Consider the following 27,192-nt stretch of genomic DNA (forward strand, 5'->3'; position numbering starts at 1 on the left):
CACAGTACAGACGAAGACGCTTACAAACGCGCGCGCATTCTCATCCCTATGAACGCAAGAACGCACATCCTACTCCTATAGGCACCTCCGAGAGATTGGTCCGGCACATCATCTTGAGATTGACAAAGTCACCACATGCGCCTCGTAGTTGACGGATATGTCACTCCCACTGAAAGCACAACGCCGGTTATATCCTGAAATAAATCTAGAGAAATGCGAGCACCAATGTCAATCGGAGACTTGAATCTGAATGTGCTGGTTCCACCACAAGAAACCAAACGCTCATTTCGCATGATTTTGGCATTCTGATATGGAGAGGAGACATTTTAGACTAAGCATGAGAAGAAAAGTGGAGTACTACAAAAATAGTAGGTGTGCCCGTGCGTTGCTACGAATCAATAATATCACAAACTATTTATTTTCATTTTCTGTGTAGACAACTCATGACGCTGTCGAGGTCGGCATGCGGGTGTGGTGGCGTCGGTTGTAAGATGGAGTAGGAAAAATCGTGAAAAAACTGGAGGAAAAGAAAATAACGAGCAGTGACATATTGGTTGTAATTTTAACGAAGTTAACCTACGGTGACGACCGCGTCCGTACCATCACCATCAAGTCCAATTTAATAGATAGTAATAGATTCATAACGTAGACTGAAATAGCCACAGAATCATTCAGGCTTGTAATTATGCTTATTGTGTACAATTGGTCGACGGATGTTTAAATAGAACACCACTCTCTATGGCACTTTGCCCCTCTCTTTTGTTTTCATCTCATTGGCATGTGGTTCAAGATTTATTTTTTACGGTGGCCAATATTTACTTGCAAAAATTCTGGCCATAATCAAAGCCTGTTTATCTACTCACTCTGTCCGAATTAACTGACACCCATTTGTATAAGAATATATACAAATCCACTTCAGTTAATTCAGAACGGAGGGAGTACATGTTTTCTCGGTGTTTTTATCTGTAAATGAAGTATACTTTTCTTTTTCAAAATATCCGAACATTTGGACTTCCAAAGCCAAATTAATCATTGCATAATTAACCATGCGTATTTTTGTAGACAAACAATTAAGGTCTCGTTTGTCAGCACAGTTTTTTCACAGTATTTTGATGATACTACGGCTTCCAAAATACCAAGGTTTTAAATGATCAATAAAATTACTTGCATATAGAATGTAAAGAAAGTCCAAATATCAATTTGTTCCTAGTACCTTGGTCTGAAAAAAGGTGCATGTTCACCTCCCACTCCGAAACTCCAAAGTCCAAACTCCCCTAAAGAAAAAACGGAAAATCTATACGAATCTAAAAAATACGGACAGTTCCCTTTACTGTCGTCTGTCAAACTTCTCATAAAATTTGTGGACCCTCAAGATTCCAAATAAGTAAGCTTCCAACTTTTTTTCTCCAAAAAAATTTCGTCAAACCGTCGTCCGTTGCAGGTTCTTACTATCCCTCCTTGTTTTGCCTTCTAAACCGATACGGCCTCCTCCTCTCCCCCAATATCCTCTTCCTCGCTTACCCCGCGATCCGTGCACGGCCAATCACCTCCAGGCCTTCTCATCCTCGCTCCTCGGAGGCCATGGCCAGTGGTGCCTCTGCAACCGAGCTGCTGCTAGGGCGGTGGCAGGTCCGGGATCCCGTCGATCCCTCCTCCCCTGCCCAGCCCAGCCCGCGAACTACAGACCAGGGACTAGTGGACGAGACGTCTCTGGGAGGCGACGGCGAGGACGAGATGGCGCGGCCAAGCCAAGCCGCTCCACCCACACCCCCTCCCACCTCCCTCTACTCCCCCTGTCAGCGGCAGCTGCACAGCAAGCAGCCAACAGCGGCTTGTCGGCACAACCAACCCTGGGCTGGTCAGTGGGAGGACACGAGGACCATGGTGAGGAGGAGGAAGGGCCCTGCGTCGGCTTCTTCGACGTCCAGGGCGACCGGCGGCGTCGAGGTGTCCAAGGAGACCGGCGGCGAGGCGCGGGGAGCAGGGGACCGAGCTTGGTCACAAGGCGGCGACGCGCGCAAGCAGGGAGGCTGTGGCGCGGCGACCTTTGGGCAAGCGGCGCCGGCGGCTGACTCGATGCTTCGGGACCACGGGAGGAGGCCTACTTGCCCTAGCGATGGGATACTTGATATCTGGACCGTGTTTTTTTTGCGTGACTGGACCGTGTTCAGTACGTATTGGGCTCTGGTTGCATTTTCTTCGGGCCGCCAGCTCGCGAGCCCATTTTGCCAGCTCGTCTCGGGCTGAAAGTGGAGCAGGCACGGCCCGAGCCGGCCCAGCTCGCCACGGGCTCGGTCCACCTTGTCGAGCCCAGCTCTTATGTCCAGCCTGCCGACGGCATGGTCATGGCCATACGGCGGGTCGGGCAGGCGACGGCGACTGCCGCCACGACCGCGCTCACCTTCGCTGCCGGCCTTTGCCGCACCTACGACACTGTCGCCACACGCCCACCAAAGCTATGCTCGACCACCTCTGCGAGACGGCACAGAGGTTGATCTCATCTCCCTTGACTTTTCTCACAAAACTGCCGTTCTTTCTCAGGCTGTCAATGCTCAACCTTGCAATACAGGTACTCCCTCCGATACGTTAGTTGTCGAAATATTACATGTATCTGGACGCATACATTCATATTTGGATAAATTTGAGACGATTAATATGGATCGGAGGGAGTAGCAAATTAATGCCACCCTTCTCACCAAGTACATGTAGATATAATCATATTTCTCTCCCTACATTGCAGAGAGGACTACGTTTTGAAATTGCATTCTCTTCACTCATCAGTGATGTCAATTCAAGGTGACAATTTTGACTGAAGCAAAGGTTACTGACCTTGGTCCAGCCATCTTGATTTAATTAGTGTATTTGCGCCATTTCTCTGCTGCTTAAGTTTGTGATTACATTCTTTTATTTCAGGGAATTTGCCTACATTCTATTCTGTACCCGCTTGTATATCTAACTAGATGATGCCCCGCACGTTGTTGCAGAAATTTGTAGTATTTGAAAACATATAATAAATTTGTACATTTTTCACTTAGTGGGGATAGCTCGATGGAAGTAACATGCATGCATGGGCAAAAGAATGAATTTATTCACCAAATAGGTGTGAACATATTAACTATGTGTTGATGTGGCATGCTTGCATGTTAAGAGAAATCAAGTAGTGGGTTACTTCTACTTAGATATAGAAGATAAATGTAAGCCTATTTACTGAATTTTGTCTGGCTTACAATAGTGGGGCTTGATGTCCACTGCTGGTAATTACCCTGTTGTAGGTTGGGGCTGCACGTACACGTCCGTGTGATGTTTTCCGTGGTTGCAACAGAGGATTGAAATCCTTCAAAAATTTCCTATATTGCTATTCTCATTTCAAGAATTGAATCATATAAGAGTTTGACAACGCATGCACGGACAACAAACTACCTCTTCATGCGAAGAATTGCCGAAAATACGAACAGGTCGCAGCGAGTGGTGGGAGCGCACGGTCATTTTGCTACCTAACTTAGAAGTCCAAAGTCCAAACTCCAAACTCCAAACCGGCGCTTGGCGGGAAGTCTACCTAAATCTCCCTCCATTTCTTCGCCTCCGTCCTCGCTCGCTCGACCGCCCGCCCCTTCCAGCAATGAACCTTTGGTCTCACGCCGCCGCCGCCGACTCCGACTCCGACGGCTCTCTCCTCTCCGACGTATCCGCCTCCCCGCCTCGCCGTTGCTCCCCACCTCGCCCGCCGCCGCCGCCGCCGCCACCGCCCAAACGCCGTCCTAGGCCAGATCCCACCTCAAAACCCAAACGCAAGCCCAAGCCCACCCCCCTGCCCTCATCGACCTCCGCCCCCGCCTCTGCGCCTCCACTCCCCGCCGCCGCCCTCTCCGACCCTCACGGCCTCACCGCACGCATCGCCCCCGCCTCCGCGCTCACCGCCAACGCCAGCACAGTCTCCTTCTCCTCTTTCCGCCGTCTCGTTGAGTCGCGCAACCTCTCCATCGACCCCGTCGCCACATGCACCGCCCCCGCCCCCGATCCCCCGCCCGCCTCCGATCCCGTCCCCGCGGAGATACCAAGCGCCGCGCCGTGCCCGTCCACGGCAGCAGCCGCCGCGCCCCCGCAGGCCAGGCCCAAGAGGGTGCATCCCAACTCGGTGTCGGAGGTCCCCATGGCCGCGGCCGAGCAGCCGAAGCGGCCGAGAGGAGGCGGCGAGGGCAACTTCGTTCGGCTCAACATCAACGGGTACGGCCGGAAGAGGACATTTAAGTCGCAGGCCAGGCGCTCGACGAAATACCGCTCCTGGCGGCGGCAGCAGCCCGGCGGTGCAAAGGCTCGAGGAGGCGTCGACGAGGAAGGGGATTTCGTGGCGGAGGCGCTGCTCGAGCGAGAGAAGAATGGTGCGGGAGGTGGCAATGGCGTTCTTGAGGCTGTCGAGGTAGCGAGAGAGGATCCATCCGAGCAGAATCTCGAGAGCTTACTCAGGCTGGTATTTGGTCATGATTCGTTTCGCGAGGGTCAGCTTGAAGCGATCCAGAATGTAGTTTTAGGGGAGTCCACGGTGCTTGTGCTGCCCACTGGCGCGGGCAAGTCACTGTGCTATCAGGTGTGCTGCAGAACTGGAGTTGTTGGTTTCTTATAGGTCACCGCTGACACAATTGTGATGCTATTTTACAGTTGCCTGCTATGATTCTGCCTGGATTGACACTGGTTGTGAGCCCATTGCTTTCCTTGATGGTGGATCAATTGAGGAAGCTCCCTGCATTTCTCCCAGGCGGCCTTCTTGCTAGCAGTCAGGTAAATGCAAAAAATCATATGCTTCCTGCTTGTCCAATTCATTATTGTCTTCTGAATCAGATTGTTATACTATTTCATCCATTTAGACTGGTGATGAGTTTCATGAAACACTACAACGTCTGTGTGCAGGGGAAATAAAGGTACGCCTTTTTAAGCCCCATTTCTGAACGACCAATTTAGCATCATCAAGTAACTGCCTTGATTCTGCCTTATCTTGAGCATCAACCTTGCATATCTTGCAAATGCCATTTCAACACAATATATTTTCCCTATGTAGTAAAAAGAATGTGGATTCTAAGAAGTGAACCCAATTGTGCTTTCCATATTTTGCAGTAGCGATCTCACCGGAGTATTCTGAGATAGCTTCCATTTTTTACCAGGTTCTTTTTGTTTCCCCTGAGAGATTCTTGAATGAAGAATTTTTGCTGATATTCAGGGACACACTGCCGATATCCCTTGTAGTGATCGATGAAGCTCATTGCATTTCTGAATGGTGAGTTTTTATTTCATCTTAGTTCATCTGAGAACACTAGATTCTTGTGTACAGTTGTCACTAGAATATCTTTTTGTAGTTGAGTGCCAGGATAAAAGAAGGAACATGAGAAATATTGGGCCTAGGGTGGCACCAATTACTGTTTTAAACTGAACTGGACAGTTATCGCTGTCTAGTGACAGCTGAACAAGACGACAAGTCTGTTTTATACGAATAGACAGATTTTTTTTAGGGGAAATAGACAGATATTAGTTATGCATCATTGCACAGATAAGAAATACTTGATAAAATAGCCTACCAAAACGTCATATATTAGGTAGTACTTGATAAAAATGGAACCACATAATCAAATGGGCACAAAGTGATGTACTGGATTACTGGAAGACAACAACCATCTCATTTGAATTTATTAATATAATTTATGTTATTTTAAAATCGATGCTTCCATTAGCTTTCGTATAAGCTAATGCTAACATTGATACAATCCATTAGTTTCACCATTGCTTTGTTTTCATAATTCTTACTCTATTATTTGTTAGCTGTTCATTTTGTTGTGTTAGTGTGGCTAAGTTCATGATCTAATCTCCAGTTCTCCAAATGGACAGGTCTCACAATTTTAGACCTTCATATCTAAGGCTTCGAGCATCACTACTTCGGAGAAAGCTTAATATTCAGTGTATTCTTGCAATGACTGCAACTGCAACAACCCAAACCTTGCAGGAGATAGTGAATGCCTTAGAAATACCGTCTGGTAATCTAATCCAAACATCTCAAGTAAGGGAAAATCTACAGCTGTCTATCAGCATGAGTGAGAACAGGTAGGTCATTTGTCCTCCCACTGTGTATCACGATACCAGTCTGTTCAACATGGATGTATTTGAAGAAGGCATATGATATCTTATCTTGTGTCATAGGTTGAAGGATTTAATGTTGCTATTAAAGTCTCCCCCTTTTGTCGACATGAGAAGTATTATTGTCTATTGCAAATTTCAGGTTAAATTTTATATTTTCTAAACATGGTTAACACATATTTACAGTTGTTATTTTGATACAATTAATACTGTGAATATTTAACATTTGTCTTGTTATCTTGAACAGTCAGAAACTGACTATGTTTGTAAGCACTTGTGTGATAACAACATTACTTCCAAGGTTGGCATTCATCATTAGCTTGACAGGAGTTAGCCGCACATACTTTTGTGACATGTACTATTGTTTTGTAGAGCTACCATAGTGGACTTCCCATGAAGAACAGGAGCCGTGTACAGGAGCTTTTTTGCTCAAACAAAATAAGAGTGGTATATGCTTGCTTACTTAGTTCTTTGGTAATTCCTATTTCATCAGTTGCACTAGGTAGGTCCAGATATCTAACTTTGTTTCTTCATTCCTTGATGAAGGTTGTTGCAACTGTGGCGTTTGGCATGGGTCTTGATAAGAGTGATGTTGAAGGGGTATGAGGGATTACGATTGCTCTTTTTTTCTCTAGAAACAAGGCATATTTCAATGTTTTAAATTTGCAGCTCAAAACTTCAAAGCAAAATTATACTGCTGCTAACTTGGACTGATTAAAGCATTCTTTCCTTAAAGGTGATCCACTATAGGTTACCAGAAAGCTTAGAAGAGTACATACAGGTAACTGAATTTCATGACGTGATATATGCTTCTCCATTATCCTCTTCTTGAAACGTTTCGACATGCTCTTTCCAGGAAACTGGCCGTGCTGGAAGGGATGGACGATTATCGCACTGTCATCTTCTTTTTGATTCAACAACATTCTATAAGATTCGTAGTCTTTCACACAGGTGAATTGTTTTTTTAATTTACTTGCTCTGTCTTCCTTATACTACGGTATGAAATGGCTTCTACCTCTTTTGGCAGTGATGGTGTTGATGAATATGCAATGAGCAAATTTCTTTACCAGATATTCTCTTCTGGCAACACGACTGGGTGCATTTGCTCCTTGGCTAAAGAGTCTACTTCACGCAAGTTTGATATAAAAGAAGAGGTTTGTGCCTGCCTTATCAGCCAATGGCACCTAGTTTGTTTTGTCATTCACTAATGCTACCTATGCTTAGAAAGTCCATTCACATCTTCAAACTATATTCTATCAAACAAGTTCAGTACATATCTGTACTCGATAGATGTACCTTTTAGGTTAATGGTTGGTTGATGTGACCTCCAAAAGTGAACTGTTTTCATTGAATTAATTAATAAATTTGACTGGCCATCTTAAATGATGGCTTTATACCTCCATAGTAGATAAATAGATATGCTATCTAGCGTTGATACCGCAACTTCATAGAATTTTTTTCTTGGTCTACCGTCCCAAGAAAATCTCAATGCTAATCTAGGGCAGCTGTTTCTTAAATATAACCATGAATACACCATATACCCCTTTTAAAAAGCAAAGTACCATCCTTTGCGTTCTTTTCCTGTCATTTTGGACATCGGCACGGTCTCTAATACGCTACTTTGATCATTATATTTTGTAACAAATTGTTAGCAAAAATCATTTAACAAAGTAATGATAGAAAAACTACTTTTTACGAATCTACTACATTTTTTTTTGTGAGTGATGCATGTGCTAGTATAACTTTCGACAAACCTAAGCATTTGTATATCTGTGTACAAAGTTTATAACAGTGACTGTACACATTCTAAAGTTGCAAGTAAAAACTATTAGAGCATGTAAACATTCTCTCCTTCTAACTTTTGAACAGCAGTAACAGGATTTTTTTGAAAATTCTCTTTTCCTAGCAATATTCACATGATCTTTGCTTTTAAACTTGCCTGTAAATATTTTGGTTACTTTTCAATAATCTGAGTGTTTGAATGGCCCAGTTAATCTTCAGATGAGACGATGACATTGTAATTTCTCACCGCAGGTGCTTTTGACAGTCCTCACGCAGCTGGAAATTGGTGATGATCAATATCTCCATTTACTACCTCAGTTCAGTGTTACATGCACACTGTATTTTCACAAGGTACATGGTTATCCAGTGATCTGAGCTTTGTGCCATTTGAACAAAAAGTTTTCTTCTGCTCAGCAGAGGACCATGCTATCTGTCCAGCAATCCATGATAAACCCTTAATTACTTATAGGCACTGTCACCTAGCCACAAACGCACATGATTACCGCGTGCATGCCATGCTCTATTTTTTTATTTTTAAGCTATTATGTTTTCCTCCTTTTTTTTTCTCTTGATTTGCTGAAATATATTGATGCAGACGTCGCCGCAATTGCTTGCTGACAAGGATATGCTGCTTAGATCGATTCTAAATAAGTAAACATGCTCTCTGCTTTTGTTTTGAAGTGCTTATCTGAACCCACTGCCCTTTTCTAAGTTTTGATTCTGCATCCATGGAAAGCAGGTCGGAGATGAAAGATGGCAGTCATGTCTTTGAAATACCAATAGTAGCTAATGATATGAGGATCACAATGAATGAAGTGTTTGATCGTTTGCAAAAGCTAAAGGTTTGCCTAAATGGACTTAGTATTCTTATTTTCAGTTAGTGTGGTGCTTCTGAGGTGTTCATGAATTCCATGATTATCAGTTATCAGTCAGCTGTAACTTCTGTTCAAATATGTGTCCACAATCTAGAATGGGCTAAGCCTATCAAACAGAGAAATGGGAATTGCATTTGAGCTGATTTCTTTTTTAAAATGGAGCACTGGTCATATATCGTTTGGTGCACATATGGATTTTAATCTGAAATACTCAATAGGTGCCAGCTGGATACCTCAACCTTTATACCTTTGTTTTCTATATCAGCTTCATTTTCATACACATCTCACCTATTTTTGTAGCAGAACAGCTGGATTTATTGCATCTGCCCTCTAGTAATGTAATGGGCGTTAGCATCTGTAGCCACCGGATAATAACTCACTGTTGCTATATTTCCCTGATTATGTCGCTACAGAAACATACATGTTAGATCATAGCTACCCTGGTATTTGTATTGCAGGAAGAAACGTACTCCGTACTAAGCTTTGATAGCCTAGTGTTCTGTTATTTGTATCATGTTGCTCATGATCACACTCCTGTTCTAACAAACTTTTTCATTATCAGTTGTTAGCTTATAGCTGTACAAACATAAGATCTTTGATCATGTAGCTAAAGGCTTATAGCCTGGTATGAATTGAGTTGACTTACTAACATTGTGATTTTGGGATGATTCATTTAATATTCTCTGTTGTTTTTTATCCTGTTGCACCAATTCTATGTTACTAGTAACTCCTTATGTTATATAATACTCTGTATTTACTTACATGTCTCCCTTTGTGAATCAGTTTTCAGGAGAACTATCATATGAATTGAAAGATCCAGCCTACTGTTATATGGTCTTAAAAAGGCCAGATGACTTGAATGCTCTTTCAGAAAATCTCACGAGATGGCTTTCGGAAGTAGAAAACTCAAAGGTGCTAGATAGTTTCTTAAGCTCTTCTAAATAAGAATCCCTTCATACAATCTTGTCCTTCAAACTGTAGCTTCAGATCTCCAGCATATATATTGTGTTCACTAAAGGATAGTAGCCCAATTATACATGTGCATATACTGCTGACTACTGACGTGTAAATTTTTGACCGAAATATTTTCATTTGTGGGCTACATGAAAAGACAGATGTGTTCATCTAAGAGTACTATCTGCTATTTCGAACCCACAACTTTGTCTTTTTTGTGTAGATCACAAGTTAAAGATTTTCGTCATGAATTTTGACAATCACGTACAATACTTCTATATATAGGTGTATAATTTTTTCAGAATTTTTTAAGCTTGCAAGTATCATTTTCAAAATTTTAATTTTGGGCTCTAAGCAGCCTGGGCTCCAAAACGCTGCGCTCATGCTCATAGTATGTCGTGCTATTTTATTGGTCAATACCCAATAAGATTTTATATACGGCAGTGTACTCTCAGTTGTTTGTATTAACTGCTTGCTGTTTAAATAGATCAGGAAATTGGATGCTATGTTTGCTCTTGCGAACTATGCTGTCAAAGGGTGCAAAAGAACTAGTGGCTGTTCTGGTTCCCAGCACACCCCATGCATTCAGAAGAGGATTATAGACTACTTTGGAAAAAATAACGCCACATCCGATGATGATTACTGTACTCCACTCTGCAAGAGCAGGTTTGTGTACTCTCTTCCCAGAGAACGTCCCAGAGCATTTGTTTCTTGCGTTGTTCTAAGCTTAGTTACATCTGACTGAACATTTGATTTTACTGCTTGCAGCACATTCTTGCAATCCGATATAAAGGTAAGAATTGATGATATGGTACATTTCCCTTGCGATTGTGTATGACATGATAGGCCTGACTGACTTCTTCACTGCACTGATAGGTATTCCTCCAGAGCAATTCGTTTGCCAAATTCACCCCGAGGGCCGTTGCGAGGATTATGCATGGCATCTCCAGCCCAGCTTTTCCAGCTGCTACTTGGTCCAAAAACCACTTCTGGTATCTCTCTTTCTCTGGAGTTTGATGCCTTCTGTATATTTATTTATGTATAGCTTTCTTTCCCACCGTTATATCTCACAGGCTGAAATTTTGCTGTCAGGGGACGTTATATGGAGGTTGATTTTCCATTGGTCATGGAGGCTGCCAAATCAGAGCTTGTCAAATTCGTTGGCAAAGGAGAATAGTACTACAATCTGGTAAGCAGAACCATTATCAGGCTAACCATGTACATGAGAATGAAGTTGAAACGTGATAGAAATCTAACCACAGAAGGTTCGTGCCCACTCTGTTAGGAGTGCCATGGCCACACTCGTATAGTTGCTATTCCATTTGCTTAACACAAGTTGCCGTTGCTTATGAAGACTGTCGGTAAACATCGTACTATAGAGGGAAGCCAGGTCCATGTGAAGTATTGGTTCCAGAAATGTTTGCGTTTCAGTCAAGCTGGCTACATGTGCTTTTCACCGTATAAAATGGGAGCATTTAACACGCTCTTATTGAGGGCGCAAGATGGAGAATATATGATGTCCTCGTCTCGGCAGGAGTGTCTCAAGACAAGCAAAATGAAGCATAGCATATGCATCCATCTTTGGGCTCGAGAATTTCACGGGATAGAGATAGAGATATGGTATAAGAAATAGGCTATTAAGTAACTTGAAATGAATTGTTGATACATCTGTATCCTTAACATACCGAAACGATTGCCATTATTCATATCAAACCAATAGCGATTCATACAAGCTAAATCTTCTAATCAATGAATGGTGGCCACTAATGAATTTTTTTTATATGTATTATGACGCTTGGCTGATTTCGAAATTGTCCAGAGTTTTATATTGTTGAGGCAGAGGCAGAATTATGCTTGTAAAGAAGAGATACAGTATTCATTTTGTGCTGCGCTTATTTTTAAGCTGATGTGAGATGCAAGTTATAACAGTGATAGTACTACTTCGCACGCACCATCGGTACAGTACTACCGAGCCCGGGCCGCAGCTGTTCGAGTTGACTGGCCGTTCAACCAAACTGGCACATCTGCTCTTCGTGGTCAGTTCGGTTGGATGCCTGAGCATTCGACGGCTGCTTCAAGCCACACGCCACATGCCGTAGCGCAGTAGTGTGCCAAAGGAAACTCCTTTCCTTGTGGCGTGCCTCAAATCAATCATTCCTTTTCGAAAGGGTGCCTCAATCATTCTTGGCGCGAGGCTATCCTCCATTCCGCCGCGCGCCAGACATCCAGACGTGCAGCTCGAGTCGGAGGAGGTGCGTCCTGCAGTGCTTGTCCGGCAGATCTGTTCCTGAATCGATGGGCTTTGGATGGAACATGGAACACCCCGTGTCCCTGTGCGCTGCGAACCATACCGTGTTGCTTCCAGAAAGAGCGTGCACTGAAGTCACAGATTCGCATCTTCTGCACGGCACGGTGATGGCATATGCCAGATGATCCGCACCGTTCTTCTCGAATCGGACGTCCAGGATTGGGACAATGCCACGGTAGTACGGTACGGTCTACCGTGCTCGGAATGCCAGATCGGAGGAAAACACGTCAGGATCCAAATACACCTGTAGCTGTCTCTGTTTAGCTTAGCTTGGCTGCCAGGTTAATGCCGTACTCAAGACAGCCATCCAAACACTTGAGGCATTTTCGCGAAGATATTTGTGATGCAGTATGCAGGTCCGTATTAAAGTAGGAGCAGGGGGCTTAACTATCGGCCTTAACTATCGGGGCCAGCAAAGCAAGCAAGCATATTCGCACGGCACAAATCTATTGACCCGAAGCATCTTCACAATCAAGCCGTAACGGAGGAGGGACCATATGACGGTGGGCGCTCGTTTGTGCCGTTCCAACAAAGGCAAGTACGCAAACCACTCCCCGTGCCGTGTTACGTCCTCACGCGGCATGAAAAGCAACAGGAAAGAAAGAAAAATTCTCTGCACGTTGGCGTCGATCTCCGTGGTAAAAATACCTGCCAGGGCCGCGACGGACGGAATCGCAGCGTGCAGAGTCAGTAAAGAGACTAATTCGTACGCTGATTGCTGAGAGAGCCCGAGAAGCGCACGTAAAATACACTAGCTAGCGGCGTCATCACTTTGAGTCGCTGGGGGAAAACGAGAGAGGGGAAAACAGAAAACAAACAACCGACGGGAGAAGGAACACGAAGCATCTCCCTCCCTTCTCTTCTCTCCTCCCGCTGCCTCGCGCCGAATCCGAGCCCGTTCCTTCGCGCCGAATCGGCAGGGCTCTGCCGCCGGGGAGGGGATATGGCTGCCGGCGTGGTGAACTACCCGCTCGTCGCGGGGCTCCTCGCGTTCGCGGTCGCGCAGTCCACCAAGTTCTTCACCACCTGGTGAGTTGCGAAGCTTCCTCCTCGGTTACATCTCTGGCCTATGGGCATGGGTTTGGCTGCGCTGACTGCTCGCTCGGGTTGTTGCTTGTTTGTTTGTTTGTTTGTTTGTTTGTTTGTTTCCGGCTTGAACATTGCTGGGCCGGTGCGGAACGTGTGGAATTTTGGTAGTTGGGGCTCGTAGCTCGTGTGTTTGGTAGAAACGTTAAGAGGCCTGCCAGGAATCGACGTTTACTAATTTTTAGCGTGTTTTTTTTAAAGTTCGGTGGATCCATTTCATAGCTATGCTGTAGATCCTAGCGAAGCTTAGGGAGATCTTCATCATACTAGCATGATCTGCAGCAACTGCTTCTGTAAACGAGACTACAAGAGGCAACAGAAATGCTAGATACCCCGTGACGTGAGATGGATATCCTGGTGAACTGGGACAAAAAAAATGTAAAATTTCGTGGGGGATTTGGTAGGTTTGTCTCGAAGTAGTGGCAAAGAGTAGAGTGGAGCACCACATTATTGTTGGTTATGAAACTCTAGCAATTGCTGAGAACATTCTTGTTTAGTTGTGATTGCTGTTAGTCTGGTTCTGCTTCTGCTGTCAGATAATTAGTTATTCTGGTTATGATGCCTTAGCTTCTACTGAACACCACTGCATTATTGTTAGTTATGAGGCCTTAGCAAATTTTTGGCAGCTTTCTAGTTCTGCTGTCAGGTAATGGTTGTATTCTGGCCCAGTTGTGATGTCTGAAACAATTTCTGCATGTTCAGCGCTAGAGCGAATAGTTTATATCTATTTGCCTGTATTTCCTTTGTTTGCTCCTAAATTCTAATGCCACTCAGATCTATAATTGGAAATTTGTGATGACCCTGTGTATAAGAATCACTGACATAGGTTGTGAAGAATGGCTGTTTAGTGAAGCAAATAATCAAAGTATTTGTTGATTTTTCTTGATAACATTGGAAGATTAAATTCAAAATGGTTGGTATGGGACTATGAACATGGAATAGGCCTACTCCTTATGTTTAAAAAATTTAGTTAACATCACCATATACTATCTCGTGCAAGATATTATTCAAATAAAAATCAACTAGTAAGGTGGCCCACTGGCCCATGCATTTGCATGGCTTGATTTTTTTTTCTGTTAATTATTGTCCTGGGGTTAACTTTTTTCTATATAATTCTTTGCTCATCAGCATTGACGTTCATACCATTGGGAAAAATATATGGCTTCAGAAAGCATCATTGTATTTTTGTTGAATTCTTTTCCAAAAATATTAAGTTGTTCCTAAGGACCTTGATTTACGAGAACAGGATGATATTGAGGCTTGCTTCCTGCTGTGCAAAAACATATACTTTCATGCTAATCTCCAACTTTCCCTCTTTCACTCCTCGTCCATCCATCTGTATTTCTACTACTATTTTTTTTGAAGGATTTCCTTCGATAGTTAAATCCAAAGGGTGCTGGTTTGTGCCTGAATCTTGCGTCCTTCACCTTCCTATGTGATTATTGGTGTATATTTATCAATATTTGGTAAAACACTATCTCTCACCATAAATTTCTACATATCAAGATCATGTTCTTCTTTTTACATATGAAAATGACTTGACATAATCTGTCGTTTCCAACCTTCAGCATTACAGCTAAAATATTGTTTTGCTTTGGAGTATGAACAAATTTGCATGAACTACTTCATCCCCTTTTCCAAACATGAATATAATTGTTGATTCTTCTCAAACTATCAATTCTCCTTCGCTTCTAGTATGCGTTTCTAAAATAGTCTTGTACTTTTTATCCACTTAATAAGAACTTTATCTAGTTCGGTAAAAATCTGATTCATCTACACCAATATATAGCTAATTTGGGTGATCTTAAATAGATAAAACAATGCTGGATCAAATCTCTTTCAACACTGTTTTACAGTGGGATCAATCTCGATCCATAGGATCACCTTGTGCATCTTATTCATGCTAGCACATATGCGATTTAGCCCCCCTTCATCTCAACGATCAATAGATTGATCAACTTCTCAATCTGTTGCCTATCCTTTTTTTTAACACACAAAACACGCTTGGTTAATTTGTTGAAATCCATGACCTACATATCTACCAACTTGCTTTTTTGGTTAATGTATTAATGTTAATATTTTCTATAAGCAATCAGACAAATCGATCATATATAATCAACTCCGTACTCCATAAGTGTCAAAACAAAAACTCCATACCCCATCAGTTTGGGATCAAATTTCTAACTCACGGAGCATCAAGGTGACGTGCGCTTGCTAACCTCCCTAGTCGCGTTGTGCATCCATATGCTAGTGCATATCGTAGCACACGCGAAGTCGGCCTGCCAATTGAAGCCTCCATATTCCGCTTTGCCAGCTTTGTCCGGGTCCTTACGGACTTATGGGCACGCTACCTCGTCGTCGACTGCATGCATAGCTTCTTCCAAGAATATCATTACCCTTCCATTGCTCATTTCTGTGTGCATTTTTTTTACCGTAATATGTGTGTGGCTTTGTAAAGTGCCCCTTTTTCCTCCCGTATATATGTGTGTGCTAGTGTACAGTCGGTGTTTGTATAGGATGCATACTATTTTGTGGCATCCCTCTTTGTCGACATCGATTGCAAGCAGACTTTGTGTTTGACGATGACCTTGTCCAGATCGTTGTCGATTTTTATTCAGCGCCTTGATCTTTAGTACTGATTCTAAATCTCAACCATTATAATTAGGACCCATCAAATGTCTCCGGTCCAGATATTTTAGCCTATGTGGGCGAACATGGCAGCTTGTTTTCCTGTTGTTTTCATAATAACCTAATGCTATAATAGGTTATTTGCGGGTCATTCAAACATTGGCACACACCTGAACTGGCATCAGGGCAGAAATTTGAGAACAATCTGTGTATAGTCCGACAGGAAGTTTTGCACTTCTGTTGCCTTGTGCTGATCTAATGTGTAAGATGTGACCTTCCTTTTCTCATCTTTGAGCTTGATTTGGCATGGGAGCGAAGAATGTCTTGAACAGCAGCAGATTATGTGTTTCAAAATCCAAATAATGCTTTCACTATGCACATATATTTTCTGCCATTTTACTTATCATAAAAGCATAGGACAAATATTGCTTATCACTGTCCTGTCGTATACATCTGGTGTTCTTAAAGCAATTAGTGAAGATTGGTCTAATGTAGGTACAAAGAGAAGCGTTGGGATGCCAGACAATTTATAGCTTCTGGGGGAATGCCATCATCACATTCAGCCACAGTGACAGCACTTGCAGTGTCTGTTGGAATCCAAGAAGGCTTTCGTAGTGCCACATTTGCAACTGCAATGATATTTGCATGCGTGGTGAGTGCATTGCTTGTGATTCTTTTTATATATTATAATCAGATAAACTTAAGCATCTGCTACTTTTATTACATGTGTTTCTAATGTAAAGTTCAGTAGTTCACAGTTCAGTAGTTCATGCTCTCTGAACAGTGATATATAGGTGACTAATTGAGGATGCAGTTCAACATGAAATGCTCATATACCTAAAACCTGTTTTTGTTTGTAGGTGATGCATGATGCTTTTGGAGTTCGGTTACATGCTGGAAAGCAGGCAGAGGTTTGTCACCCTAGTCCTTAAATGTCTTGGACTTGTGGTTAAATAGTACCATGCCCTGGCAAAGGAGGTTTCTGCATATTAGCTCCTCTGCTCTGATTATAAGCTAATAAGCATAATCTTTTCTATTTATAACCTGCTACATGTTCATGCTGCCAGAAACAACACTAACAAGACCTGTCACCTCTATATATAAAATTACAGCAAAATTGTTATCAGAGATTGAGATCGTGCTGTTCTTTTTTCTTTTCAGACACGCACCAAAATACGTGTCATTTTGTATTAGAAGAAGACGCCAAGATGGCACAAAGTACAACCAAAACAAAGTAAACATCAAAAGGCAAAACTGCAAGGACCCGACTAAACTAGCTAAAAGAAAAAATAAGCTAAATTAAGGCTAAGGTCGCAGATTGTTCTGTTGTTGTCTGTGCCAGTATCATATGGCTAAAAGTACCTTGAACATTTGATTAGTTGTTGGCAAATATCAGCCAATTTGTTTAGCCTGAACTGTGTGAACATGAAATTTAGATAATAACGAACTGTATGTTTTTAAAGACCCCAGTTGAAATAATAACAAAAGTACCATGGAAGCATTTTTTTGTGAGCGGATATTTTTTCTTGTTTACTACTCCCACTGTTGTCTATGTCGAATTATTTAATTATTGACTTGGATAAGACAGTATAGATTCACCATGCGTGATCTTTTCAGCTTTTATGTGGCACTAAAGCAAAGATGGACACTAATATTGCTGACGCAAATCTTATCAGGTGCTGAATCAAATTGTCTACGAGCTTCCTCTAGAGCATCCACTGTCAGAGACAAAGCCATTACGTGAAATTCTTGGACACACAGTTCCTCAGGTTAGCTTACATGCTTCAGCATGCCTGTTTTGATGTCTGTGGTCTGCAAGTAAAGAAAATGTACTTGCTGATATTTGAAGCAGAAAATACTGGCTACAGATTCTTTCTGAGCATCATTTTGTGAGTACTTCAGCGGTCATCAAATAGTTCATATCATATAGGAAGATATTATTAGTTGTAGCATGCTGCAAACTTGCAATTGTCAAATAATTTCATCATAACCTACTTTCATAATATTAACAAATACATAAAATGCAAATGACTTAGTGCAGATAGCTGATATGCCGTCCATCTTTTCTGGTTTCTGCCCCCATCTTCGTCTCCGCAGATTGGGCATTACTTTTATTGTAAGATATACTGTTTTGATAACGATGATTATAACTCTTTTTTAACATCTCAGGTGGTGGCTGGTTGCATCCTTGGAATCGTCACGGCTGTAATTATGCTCTTAGCCCTGGGAAGCTACTCATAGATATTGGCAATACTTGATCATCTGACATCGCATCATTTTCTTGTAAAGCATGAAAATCAATCTCCTCCCTGATGTGATGTGTAAAAACTGGTCTGTTCATAATGATCCTACAAAGTTCTAACTGATTTAGATCTGCTTTGTATGATAGTAGGTTGTAGTTTCAGTTTGTACTGTAAATCTGGAATCCCCACTGTCGACCAGAACGTGATGCCGTCAAATGTTTGTGGTACGTCACGTCATCAGGTTCACTTCAGGCTATGAATTTTTTTCTTCTAGAATACACCCAAGCAGGTGTATCATTGATTTATAAAAGAAGAATTTGCTGCGAAGCAGCTACATGCCCAAAGGGCCAAGACACGACACAACTAGCCGTTATCTTCCCACTCTCTCGGAATCGACCCGAAGCCCAGACCACTAAGAAGCCCAGCACGAATCCAGGCCTCTGCCTCAACACCTAAGCCACTAAGAAGCTGCCTCAACACCTAAGCCACTAAGAAAACTAACTAAAAGGACCGTGGCACGATCGAAGACCACTCTATTCCTAAACTTCCAGACCGACCGGAAGATCAGAGTCAGCGACGAGCTCATAGAGAACTCCTTTCGGTCCTTGCCGGAGAGGGGGATAGCCGACCACCAATCGGAGAGAGTGTCCTCCGGTCCAGGCATCCATTCCACTTTGCCCCACTGAGCGAGGGCATGCCACTAGACCTGTCTCACGAAGGAGCAGCCGAGGAGGAGGTGAGAGATAGTCTCGTCCTCTTGGCCGCACAAGGGGCAGCTCTCCGGGTGATCCAAACCATGACGTGCGAGCCGGTCAGCCGTCCAGCACCTCCCACGGCAGGCAAGCCAGGTGAACAGCTTGCATTTAGCCGGAGCCTTAGAACCCCAGATCAACTTGGCGCAGTTAAAGTCCAAATGGCCCTCAAAGAACGCCAGATAGGCCGATTTGGCCGAGAACTTGCCCGTAGTCGTCCAACTCCACCGGAAGACATCCTCCCTAATGCCCAATTGAACCTGCTGAAGCCTTTCCCGGATAGCAAGGAACTGAGCCAGGCCAGCATCGTCAAGGTCAGGGTCCACAACAGCCACCTATATGTTATTGGCACAAGCCTCGGCCACCGAGAGGTCACCGCCCCGGTGGGGCGCGATTCTATGCGCAATGTCTGAGATGCGCCGACCGTCAAGCCATGGGTCCAACCAGAAGTTGGTCGAACACCCATCTCCAAGAATAGAGGAAGTGGATGCCTCGAAAAGGGTACGGGAAGCTGGCGGAACTATGATGCCGAGGACGTGCCACGGCCGCCAGGGCTCAGTTCGCTCAAGCCAGCAGCAACGCGAACAGAGAGCCAGATTGAGCAGGCGGAGATTGGGAATACCCAAACCTGAAAGATCGAGTACGTCACGGGGGGGGGGGGGTGAATGTGACCAGTTTTAATTCTTTCTTCAAAATATGCTTCAACAACAGAGATTACACTTAGCAATTTTAGAGTAGCAGCGGAATGAAGAAAGATGAACAAGTATAGCAGTAGCAATGAAGACAAACACAGTGAGAACAATTATACTTCAACAGAAAGTATTAGGTTGAGGAACGAAATCACCAGGACATGAAGACACGGGGATTTGTTTTCCGAAGTTCAGATTGTTGGCACAATCCTACGTCTCCGTTGAGGGGGCTGAGTCACACAAGACTCGCGGACACACAAGTCCACAAAATCCTCCTGAGCTAAGTCCTAATTCTCGCCCAGTTACTCGTGGTAGATCTTGAGGTGATCCCCGGACCTTCACAGATTGGTTGATGGCGAATCACAAGTTTCGATTGCTCTTCAACACTAACTCCTAGCTGTCTAGGTGATGCCAATCACCAAGAGTAACAAGCTTCAAGTGCTCAGTTAGATAGGAGATCCCATTCTTCACGCTCAGTTCAGCTCTAAGGGTGCCACGCGGATCCGTCGCACGCGGTGGCAAGTCTCTCCCCTATGAAAGGCGCGCCCCAGCCACGGAACGGCTCAGAGCGAAGCCGAGTGAGGGGTCGTTAAGACAGGCGGTGCCACGGAGGTGCGATGGTGGTGCATTCCATCCGCGCTTAGCGCCGACGGGTGCATTGCCATCGCGCCCTTGCCGCATCACCCCATCGAGCCCACCCCGAGGGGCGTCGCAGAGGCACGGTGGTAGTGCATGCCATCAGCGTCCTGCGCCGACGGGTGCACTGCCGCCGTGCTCCTGCTGCGCCTCCTCAAGCGGGTGGCTCCTAGGCGAGGGTTGTCGCGGAGGCACTGTGGTGGCGCATCCCATCAGCGTCCGGTGCTGACGGGGTGCATTGCCGCAGTGCCCTTGCCGCATCCCTCCATAAGACACCTCCGCAAGGAGCAGGGGCTGCCGCGGAGACACTATGGTAGTGCATGCCATCCGTGCTTTGCGCCGACGGGTGCACTACCATAGTGTCCCGGCATCCCCCTTGAGGGAGCCTTATTTCGGGCGCGGGTCGTTGCGAGGACGCTGTGATGGCGCCGGCGCCGGCGCCCGCTGCCCGTTTCGGCCCATCACCGCGTCCCTGCCACGGCCCTCGAGCAGTTACACCCCTCGGGATGAGCTCCCCAGAAAAACCAGGTCTCCCCAGTTGCGGGGGTTGTCGCCGGGAGGCTATAACTTCCTCGCCACCCGTGCCCGCCGCTAGGGTGGCGTGCAGCTGGCGGCGAGGACGTTATAGCCGTCTTGCGGCCGCTCCCGGGGCGGGTTCCTCCCTGAAGGCGAGGGTTGCTGCATGAGCGTGGTGGTAGCATCGTCATCGGCGGTTGCCGCTGGCGGCGATCCTGCCACCGCGCTCCTGCCGCATCCCTAAGAAACAGATTTCCTTGAACAGGTACCCGGGGCGGGTCCCTACCAAGGCAGTGCTCCAGGTGCACTTTTTCGACAAGCGCCACGAGGCATCGGAATGGACGAAAAAGCTAAGTGCCTGAACATGAACGTTGAATTCGTTAAGAACTGAACGAAATCGAGCACTGTCTCGCTAGGTGTGGCCCTAGATCCTGCGCGTAGCCGGAGTGTTAGAAGGACACTAGCGGGGGGAGTGCGCTCCCCGTGTGGCTTCCCGGGTCCATCCCGGAAGGGCACGGCTTGGAGTAGTTACCCCACAAGTGGAGTGGCTCCCCGCTACCGCTTGGCCCCAGGTCGGCACCGCGGGTCCATCCCGGGTCCTTGGTCTGGTCAAGGGTGAGGCGCGCGAGTCCCCTGTAACACAAGGCAAAACACGCAAAGGCTTGTAGGATCGCCCCGCGGGACAGCACCGAGAACAATGAGCTAGGAAATGAACATGTTGAAAAACTTGATTGACTAAGAGTCGAATGATTACATGGGCTAATCAGAGAATAATTGTTCAAATGGCGTTGAACGCCACACTTGCAGGGAAAGCAAACAAAAGAAGATACATCAGGAAGCAGTAAAGCAGCTGGGGGCTGCGGCAACTAGTCGCTGGCGTCTCCGGCCGGTGGCTCGGCGGGCAGGTCGGGCTCCGGCTTCATTTGCATCCGCTCGACCACCTCGTCGACGAACTCACGCACCGCTTGGGTGTGCGTGGGCTCGTCCTCGCTGTCGGACCAAGTGTCCAACAGGGACTTGAAGGGAAACTCCGGGTCCCGGAGATGAATCCGCGGGAGGATTGTCCCAGCAACCTCCCGAGCGCAGTTGGCGACTTCGTTGGCGCCGTACTAGGCGATCCAGACGTCGAGCGCCCAAGCTTCCCCACCAAGTCGGAGAAGAAGGGGATCAGCGTCGTGACATCCGTCCCGTCCACCTCCGCCGCCTGCAGCTCGAACTTGGGCAGCAGATCGCGCAGCGCCTGGGCAATCTTGAGCAGCTTATCGGTCTCGATCTTCCGCTGACCGATCAGCGTGCCGTGGTGAAGCCGGGCGTTGACGGCAGCCTCCTTGGCCTTGCTGAGGCGGCCCGCCAGCTTCACGAGCTCTGCGGCCTTGGCGAGCTCCTCCCGGACGGCGGCCAGCTCGATCTCAAGCCTGGCCGCTCTGTCCTTGGCGGAGCCGAGCTCGATTTCGTGTCGAGCCGCTGCTCCCACCGCGTCCTCGATAGCCTTGACTTGCACCTCCAGCATGACGCGAAGGCCCTGGATCTCGCTGCGGTAGTTGGCGATCAAATCGCTCTTCTCGTCCAGCCGCGTCTGGGCCGTCGCGAGCACCTCGGCATGCTCCTTCCGGGCCGCCTCGAGGGTTGCCGCCATTGAGTCCAGCTTCCCTTGAAGCTCCGTGCGCTGGGCCTCCAGCTGTCGGTGGAGCTCGGCCTCCGGGACCACCGGCTCCCTGGCGTCGTCCAGGGCCTGCCATGCGAGGCGCGCCTCCTCGCGCAGCCGGGAGAGCTCTTGCCGCTCCCTCTCCACGGCCTCCCGCACCTCGCCAAGTTGGTTTTTGGCGGCGGCGTGATGATCCCTCACCTCGTTGAAGGAGGTGACGAAGGCTTATTGATGGTCCCTGACGGCGTCCAGGAACCGGTGCCCTCGCTCGAAGATGCTCGGATCCCAGGTGATGGGGTTCCAAGCGGCCCCAGCGAGGGTGCCGAGGTCGGTACCGGGGAGAGCAGCCGAGGATGACGAAGCCCCCGCTGCCGATGTAGGGCTGTGCGCAGGGTCGCCAGCCTGGTCCCGGGGGCTTGCTGTCCTTCCCCGGCAACTTCCCCTGCGCCTGCGCTCGGGGACCCCTGGGCTGGGGAAGCCTCCCTGCTCCCGTCTCCTGCTGGGCGGCAGGTGAGCCCGCGCCAGCCGCGTCCGCAGCTGCGGGCGCGTCACCAGGCGCCGTCTCAGTGGCGGCGGTATCCACCGCCGCCACTGTCTCTGTCGCGGTGGGGCTTGACGTGAAAGCCGGTTCCGGCTCTACCTCCGCTCCCGCGATTTCGACGACCGGGTCAAGATCGACCACGGTCGCGCCCGTTCCAGGTGCGGGCGCACTTGTGCCTGCAGCGATGAGAAGCATGAGGATCGGCAAGTAATGGAGCTGTCAAAAACGGACAAGGGTGACTAGGATGGTTACCTTGCGCTGCTGGCGGGCTTGCGGGGGGAGCCTCTCCTGCCTCGCCTGCGCCGACGGGAGCCTCCGAGAGGCTTGCCGCGGGCGAGCTGCCGCCCATTGCAGAAAGAGGTACGTTCATGAGTTTAACTGACAACCAAAAAAAAATGCAGCTGCGGAGAAGTAAAGAAGACATACTGGTTGCCGGCCCTGCCTCCGTGGGGGCTGAGCCGTCATCGGGCGCGATCGCGTCGCTGCCGACCCCTGTGGCGGTGGGGTTGGCGACGCCGCTGGTGTCTGCGCGCGCCCTCTTGCTTGGGGTGTCGGGCGGGAAATCACTCGTCACCCTCTTGCTGGCACCCGCCGGCGAGTTGGACTTCGGGGGGTTACGCCGGAGCACGAAGCCCCAGAAGACCCCCCGAGCAGGCGGCGCCGTTGGCGCCCGCGGGGTTGTCGTGACCCGAGGTGTCCCGGGTGTCGACGGTGATGCCGCTGCAGTGCCGGGAGCCAACCTTGGGGAGGTTCCCGCTACTGGGGCGAAGACCGTTGCCGAGGCCCCGGCAATCCTTGCGGACACGGGCACTACCGGAGTGCCGATGGACGCCCCGGGAACGGCTGCCGCCGCGGTGCTGGCTGCTGCCGCTGAGGCGGAGGCCGCCGCTGAGGCACCGGCGACCCCCGTGGCCGCGGATGCCGCTGAGGTACTGACGGGCGCCCCTGAAGCGGCCGCCGCCGCAAGGGTGGTGGCCGCTGCCGGGGCGGACGTCACCGTCGAGGAGATAGCTGCGGCTGCTGCAAACGCCCTCGATCTCCTCACGATCAGGGGCACGCTGTCGCTGCTTTCGTCGTCGTCGTCCACGGGGACGACCTCCGGGGACGCAGCCGCCTGACCCGCCTCGTCGTCCAGCGACTGGAGGGTGGGCCATCTGGGCTCAGATCCGCCCCCGCTCTCCTCGAGCACCTGCTTCTCGCGGGTGCTTGCGGGACAGCGTGCGGGACCCGATTGGGGGTGTCGTCCATCAACCCCCACTCGTTGCAGGGCGGGAAGGCACTGACGATGTCGCTGAGCGCCGTAACGCCAGCGTGAAGAGAGGAAACCCCCGACGGGAACTGCATTGATTGGAAGGTCTCGCCGGAGATTCCCCTCACCCATTTCCTGAGGGTCTCCAAGTCCACGCCGTCCTGCTGTAGGCGTGTCCTGTCCCCGAGGCCCGTGTACATCCACGCGGGCCAGGAGCGCAGTTGAAGCGGCGCTATACGCCGGTGGATGAAGGTGCGCGCCATGTCCACGTCGGTGAGCCCCGCTAGCCGCAGCGCCTTGATCTTCTGCACAATGGGGAGGAGGTCGGCGTCGCGGTGGTACTTGTCCTGCCAACCGTTTTGGGGTTGCGGCAGCTCCGTCAGTGACTGGATGAACTCTTCGAGGTCTTCCACTCAGACCCAACACCAATCGCTCCGCCACTCCTTTTCGATCTTCTTCCCCGACCGGACGATGAACTCGGACTTCATTTGGTCGCGGGCGCGGAACACCATCCCCGACGACATCGCCTTCGCGTTGTCAATGCGGGGGTAGAAGTAGTGGCGGAAGAGCCCCACCGACGGCATCACCCCCACTAACGCCTCGCAGAGGAACTGGAAGGTGGCGAGGAGGAACAACGACGTGGGGTGGAGATGCGCCACCCGCAGCTGGTAAGACTCCATCAGCGCATGGAGGAACAACGAGAAGGGCGGCACCAGGCCGCTGAGGAGGAAGCGCGCGAACACCCGGAAGTCGTTTTTCTGGTGCTCGACGCCGCCGGGAAGATCAGCGTCTCCCCGTGCTCGTTGCAGTTGGAGGTGACGGCGTGCCGGACCTTCTCCAGCGCCTCGCCGTTGTAGCCGGGGCGGTAGAAGGCGACCGTGGCCCGCATCTTCCGCCTCTTCTGGCCCATGGCGGCGGCCGCCTTGGTTGCCGCCTCACTCTTGCTGGCCGCGGCTTTCTTTGAGACCTGGACCTCCTTCGCCTTTCTGGTGGTGGGGGGCGCCATGGAGAGCGAGGGCGAAAGCTAGCAGGAACGCTGGGATGCGAGATGCGGAAGGGGACGAAGACGAAGGCTATGGGGGCAGAGTGTTTTTCTCCTTTTGTCATCAGTAAGCGCCTTATAACACACGGCCGTTTGGTAACGGCCGGTTCGGTACCCTACGGGTGCGCGGGGATAACTTCTAATCATTAGGAGTAATGCGCGGAGTGGCATTAACTTCCCTATTCAGGGGGGAAGTTAGGGCGGAAATCACGCGCCCACTACTCCGTCTGTAACGGCGCCGTACACGGTGCAACGAAGGGACGCAGGCTCGCGACGAATCGGGGCCCACACGTCGGTTGAGGGCCTAGCCCGGCAACCGACCTGGGGAAGACTCATCCGGGAACAGGTGATGCCGGCCCACGCCCGGGGGCTACTGTCGCACCAGTGGCACCCGTCCTCGAGTTCCCGGGAAGGTTCCATCCCGGGCAGCGGCTACGAGCAGCCCGACAAGCTACCAGCCTGGAAGGGCTAGCGGGGCTTCGGGGAATATTCCCGCCTGGGCTAGCGGGAGGTTCCCAGGTGCGTGGGGCCAGGGCGCTTCCCGGGGAGCGACTTGCCGTGACAGGGGGTTCCCGGGCGCATGCCCCCACCTCAAGGGTGGGGCCCAGTGAGCAGATCAACAGCGCCACGCGGGCGCGTGGCGGGCGTGGGGTGTGTGGCCCCACCAGGGCAAGAAGTAAGGCGCTCGGCTCATTAAATGAGCCGACAGGAGGAGCGTTACCCATCCAAGTCAAGTGAACAGTGGCCGTCCAATCCTACTCTAGGGTTTTAGACCCCTAGCGGCGGAGGTGGCGTCCATGCGCGCCACCAGCTCACCGAGGGAGAGCTGTATGCCTCTCCGCTCGCCATTTGTAGCCCATGCACCGTGGCACCTATGGCATCCCCTTAAGCATAAAAGGAGGACCCTCGCCAGCGGTAAAAGGGTTCAAGTTCTACTCAGTTCAGGTTCGGCTGGTTCCAGTTCCAGCTAGAGGTTCGTAGGCTTCAGGCTCCAAGCTTTCAAGGGTTGGTTCAGGGTAGCAAGTAGCATTGGCAAAGGGAGAGAGAGAGAGCCCGGGGATCTTCCTCCGGCAAGGTGTAAACACTTGATCAATAATCAATACTAACTCAGACAAGCAGGACGTACGGTTTTACATCCCTGGGTGGCCCGAACCTGGGTAAAAAACGTGCGTGCATGTGTTTTTGATTAGCGCGCACTTCTAGTACATCATTCTGCCGGCCCCGCAGGGCCCGTCGGCCGAGCCGGCGATCGTCGGGGCGAACCCTGACGCCCCTGCCGAACCTAAAAGGGGGCTGTGACCGCACGCCCCCGGTGTCGGAGCACCGTGCGACGACATCACGCCTGTTGCCGTGAGGCGCTCCGCCCGCGACCAGCCCCTCCCTGTCCTGCTGCCGTGTGCTGCTCTGCTTGCTCGTGGCCAAGCCCAAGCCGAGCCCCCTTCTGGCCGTCTCCAAGCCCAGCAAGCCCAAGCCAGGTCCAAGCCCAGGCCCGTGGCCTTCTTTCCTTTTCCTTTCTTTTCTGTTCTCCTAAAATTGTTTCCCTTATGCGTGGGCCCCGTTTGTCAGCCGCCTGCTGCTGTCTTGTTGCTGCTATTGCCAACTGTGCTTGCTGTTTGGTGCTACTGTCCGCTGCTCCATGTGTGTTTTGATGAGCCGCTGCCCAAGTCTTGCCTTGCGCACGTGAAGGCTGAAGAATCTCGGAGCCGGAGCCTTGAACGACTACTTCGCCGCGACGACTACATCGCCTACGACTACATCGCCTACGACGGTACATCGTGTACGACTACCTCGACTACTTCCTCTATGTCGACTACTTCGTCTACATCGCGACGCCGCACGTGTCCAAGGTATAACGAGCGACCGTCCCGTGAACCGACCGTTCTTCGACGTAGACCCGTAGGTTACAATTGTTGATATGCATGTGTTGTATGAGATGCCGTGTATGTACCGATAGTATCGATAGTTGTAGGTACCTCGTTGCCATTGGCATGTGCAGCCCCGACCTAGTCGGATCTTTGTGTTATTCTTGTCAAATCATGTGTTGCACCTATCCATGTCATTCTCATGCATGATGATACAACTATAATGTTGAGTGTAGTTAATCCATTAACTCTATTCCTTGCATA

General features: G+C 48.7%; 2 protein-coding genes across 8 annotated transcripts; both read left to right on the plus strand.

Moving 5' to 3' along the window:
- Positions 1–3,523: 3,523 nt before the first annotated feature.
- Positions 3,524–11,511, plus strand: LOC100842721 (ATP-dependent DNA helicase Q-like 5). 7 transcript variants are annotated; one of them, XM_014895573.2, is made up of 20 exons: positions 3,528–4,585; positions 4,657–4,776; positions 4,863–4,916; positions 5,157–5,269; positions 5,875–6,087; positions 6,184–6,262; positions 6,368–6,421; positions 6,493–6,720; positions 6,857–6,901; positions 6,977–7,071; positions 7,148–7,274; positions 8,155–8,253; positions 8,498–8,553; positions 8,642–8,744; positions 9,561–9,689; positions 10,219–10,397; positions 10,500–10,524; positions 10,608–10,723; positions 10,824–10,920; positions 11,017–11,511. In XM_014895573.2, exons 1-19 carry the CDS (start codon positions 3,620–3,622, stop codon positions 10,906–10,908), a joined length of 2,886 nt encoding a protein of 961 aa, XP_014751059.1. In that variant the 5' UTR covers positions 3,528–3,619; the 3' UTR covers positions 10,909–10,920; positions 11,017–11,511. The 7 variants fall into 7 exon arrangements, 6 of the variants coding, with proteins under 6 accessions (XP_014751059.1, XP_014751060.1, XP_014751061.1 ...); XM_014895574.2 differs by having other exon boundaries at positions 11,086–11,511; XM_014895575.2 differs by having other exon boundaries at positions 11,111–11,511.
- A 1,205-nt stretch (positions 11,512–12,716) lies between these two features.
- Positions 12,717–18,269, plus strand: LOC100829864 (uncharacterized membrane protein YuiD). The gene is made up of 5 exons (XM_003579964.4): positions 12,717–13,068; positions 16,249–16,405; positions 16,614–16,664; positions 17,430–17,522; positions 17,923–18,269. Exons 1-5 carry the CDS (start codon positions 12,983–12,985, stop codon positions 17,992–17,994), a joined length of 459 nt encoding a protein of 152 aa, XP_003580012.1. The 5' UTR covers positions 12,717–12,982; the 3' UTR covers positions 17,995–18,269.
- The last annotated feature ends 8,923 nt before the right edge of the window (positions 18,270–27,192 follow it).

This window comes from Brachypodium distachyon, chromosome 5 (genome assembly GCF_000005505.3).
Source record: "Brachypodium distachyon strain Bd21 chromosome 5, Brachypodium_distachyon_v3.0, whole genome shotgun sequence".
Classification (NCBI taxonomy): Eukaryota; Viridiplantae; Streptophyta; class Magnoliopsida; order Poales; family Poaceae; genus Brachypodium; species Brachypodium distachyon.

Excerpts from the sequence above, each read along its gene's own strand:
- LOC100842721 (XM_014895573.2), top strand. The coding sequence starts at position 3,620 with ATGAACCTTTGGTCTCACGCCGCCGCCGCCGACTCCGACTCCGACGGC. Across the intron at positions 4,917-5,156 it reads TGTGTGCAGGGGAAATAAAG|GTTCTTTTTGTTTCCCCTGA; the intron begins GTACGCCTTTTT and ends ATTTTTTACCAG. Across the intron at positions 6,422-6,492 it reads ATAACAACATTACTTCCAAG|AGCTACCATAGTGGACTTCC; the intron begins GTTGGCATTCAT and ends ATTGTTTTGTAG.
- LOC100829864 (XM_003579964.4), top strand. The coding sequence starts at position 12,983 with ATGGCTGCCGGCGTGGTGAACTACCCGCTCGTCGCGGGGCTCCTCGCG. Across the intron at positions 13,069-16,248 it reads ACCAAGTTCTTCACCACCTG|GTACAAAGAGAAGCGTTGGG; the intron begins GTGAGTTGCGAA and ends GGTCTAATGTAG. Across the intron at positions 16,665-17,429 it reads ATGCTGGAAAGCAGGCAGAG|GTGCTGAATCAAATTGTCTA; the intron begins GTTTGTCACCCT and ends AAATCTTATCAG.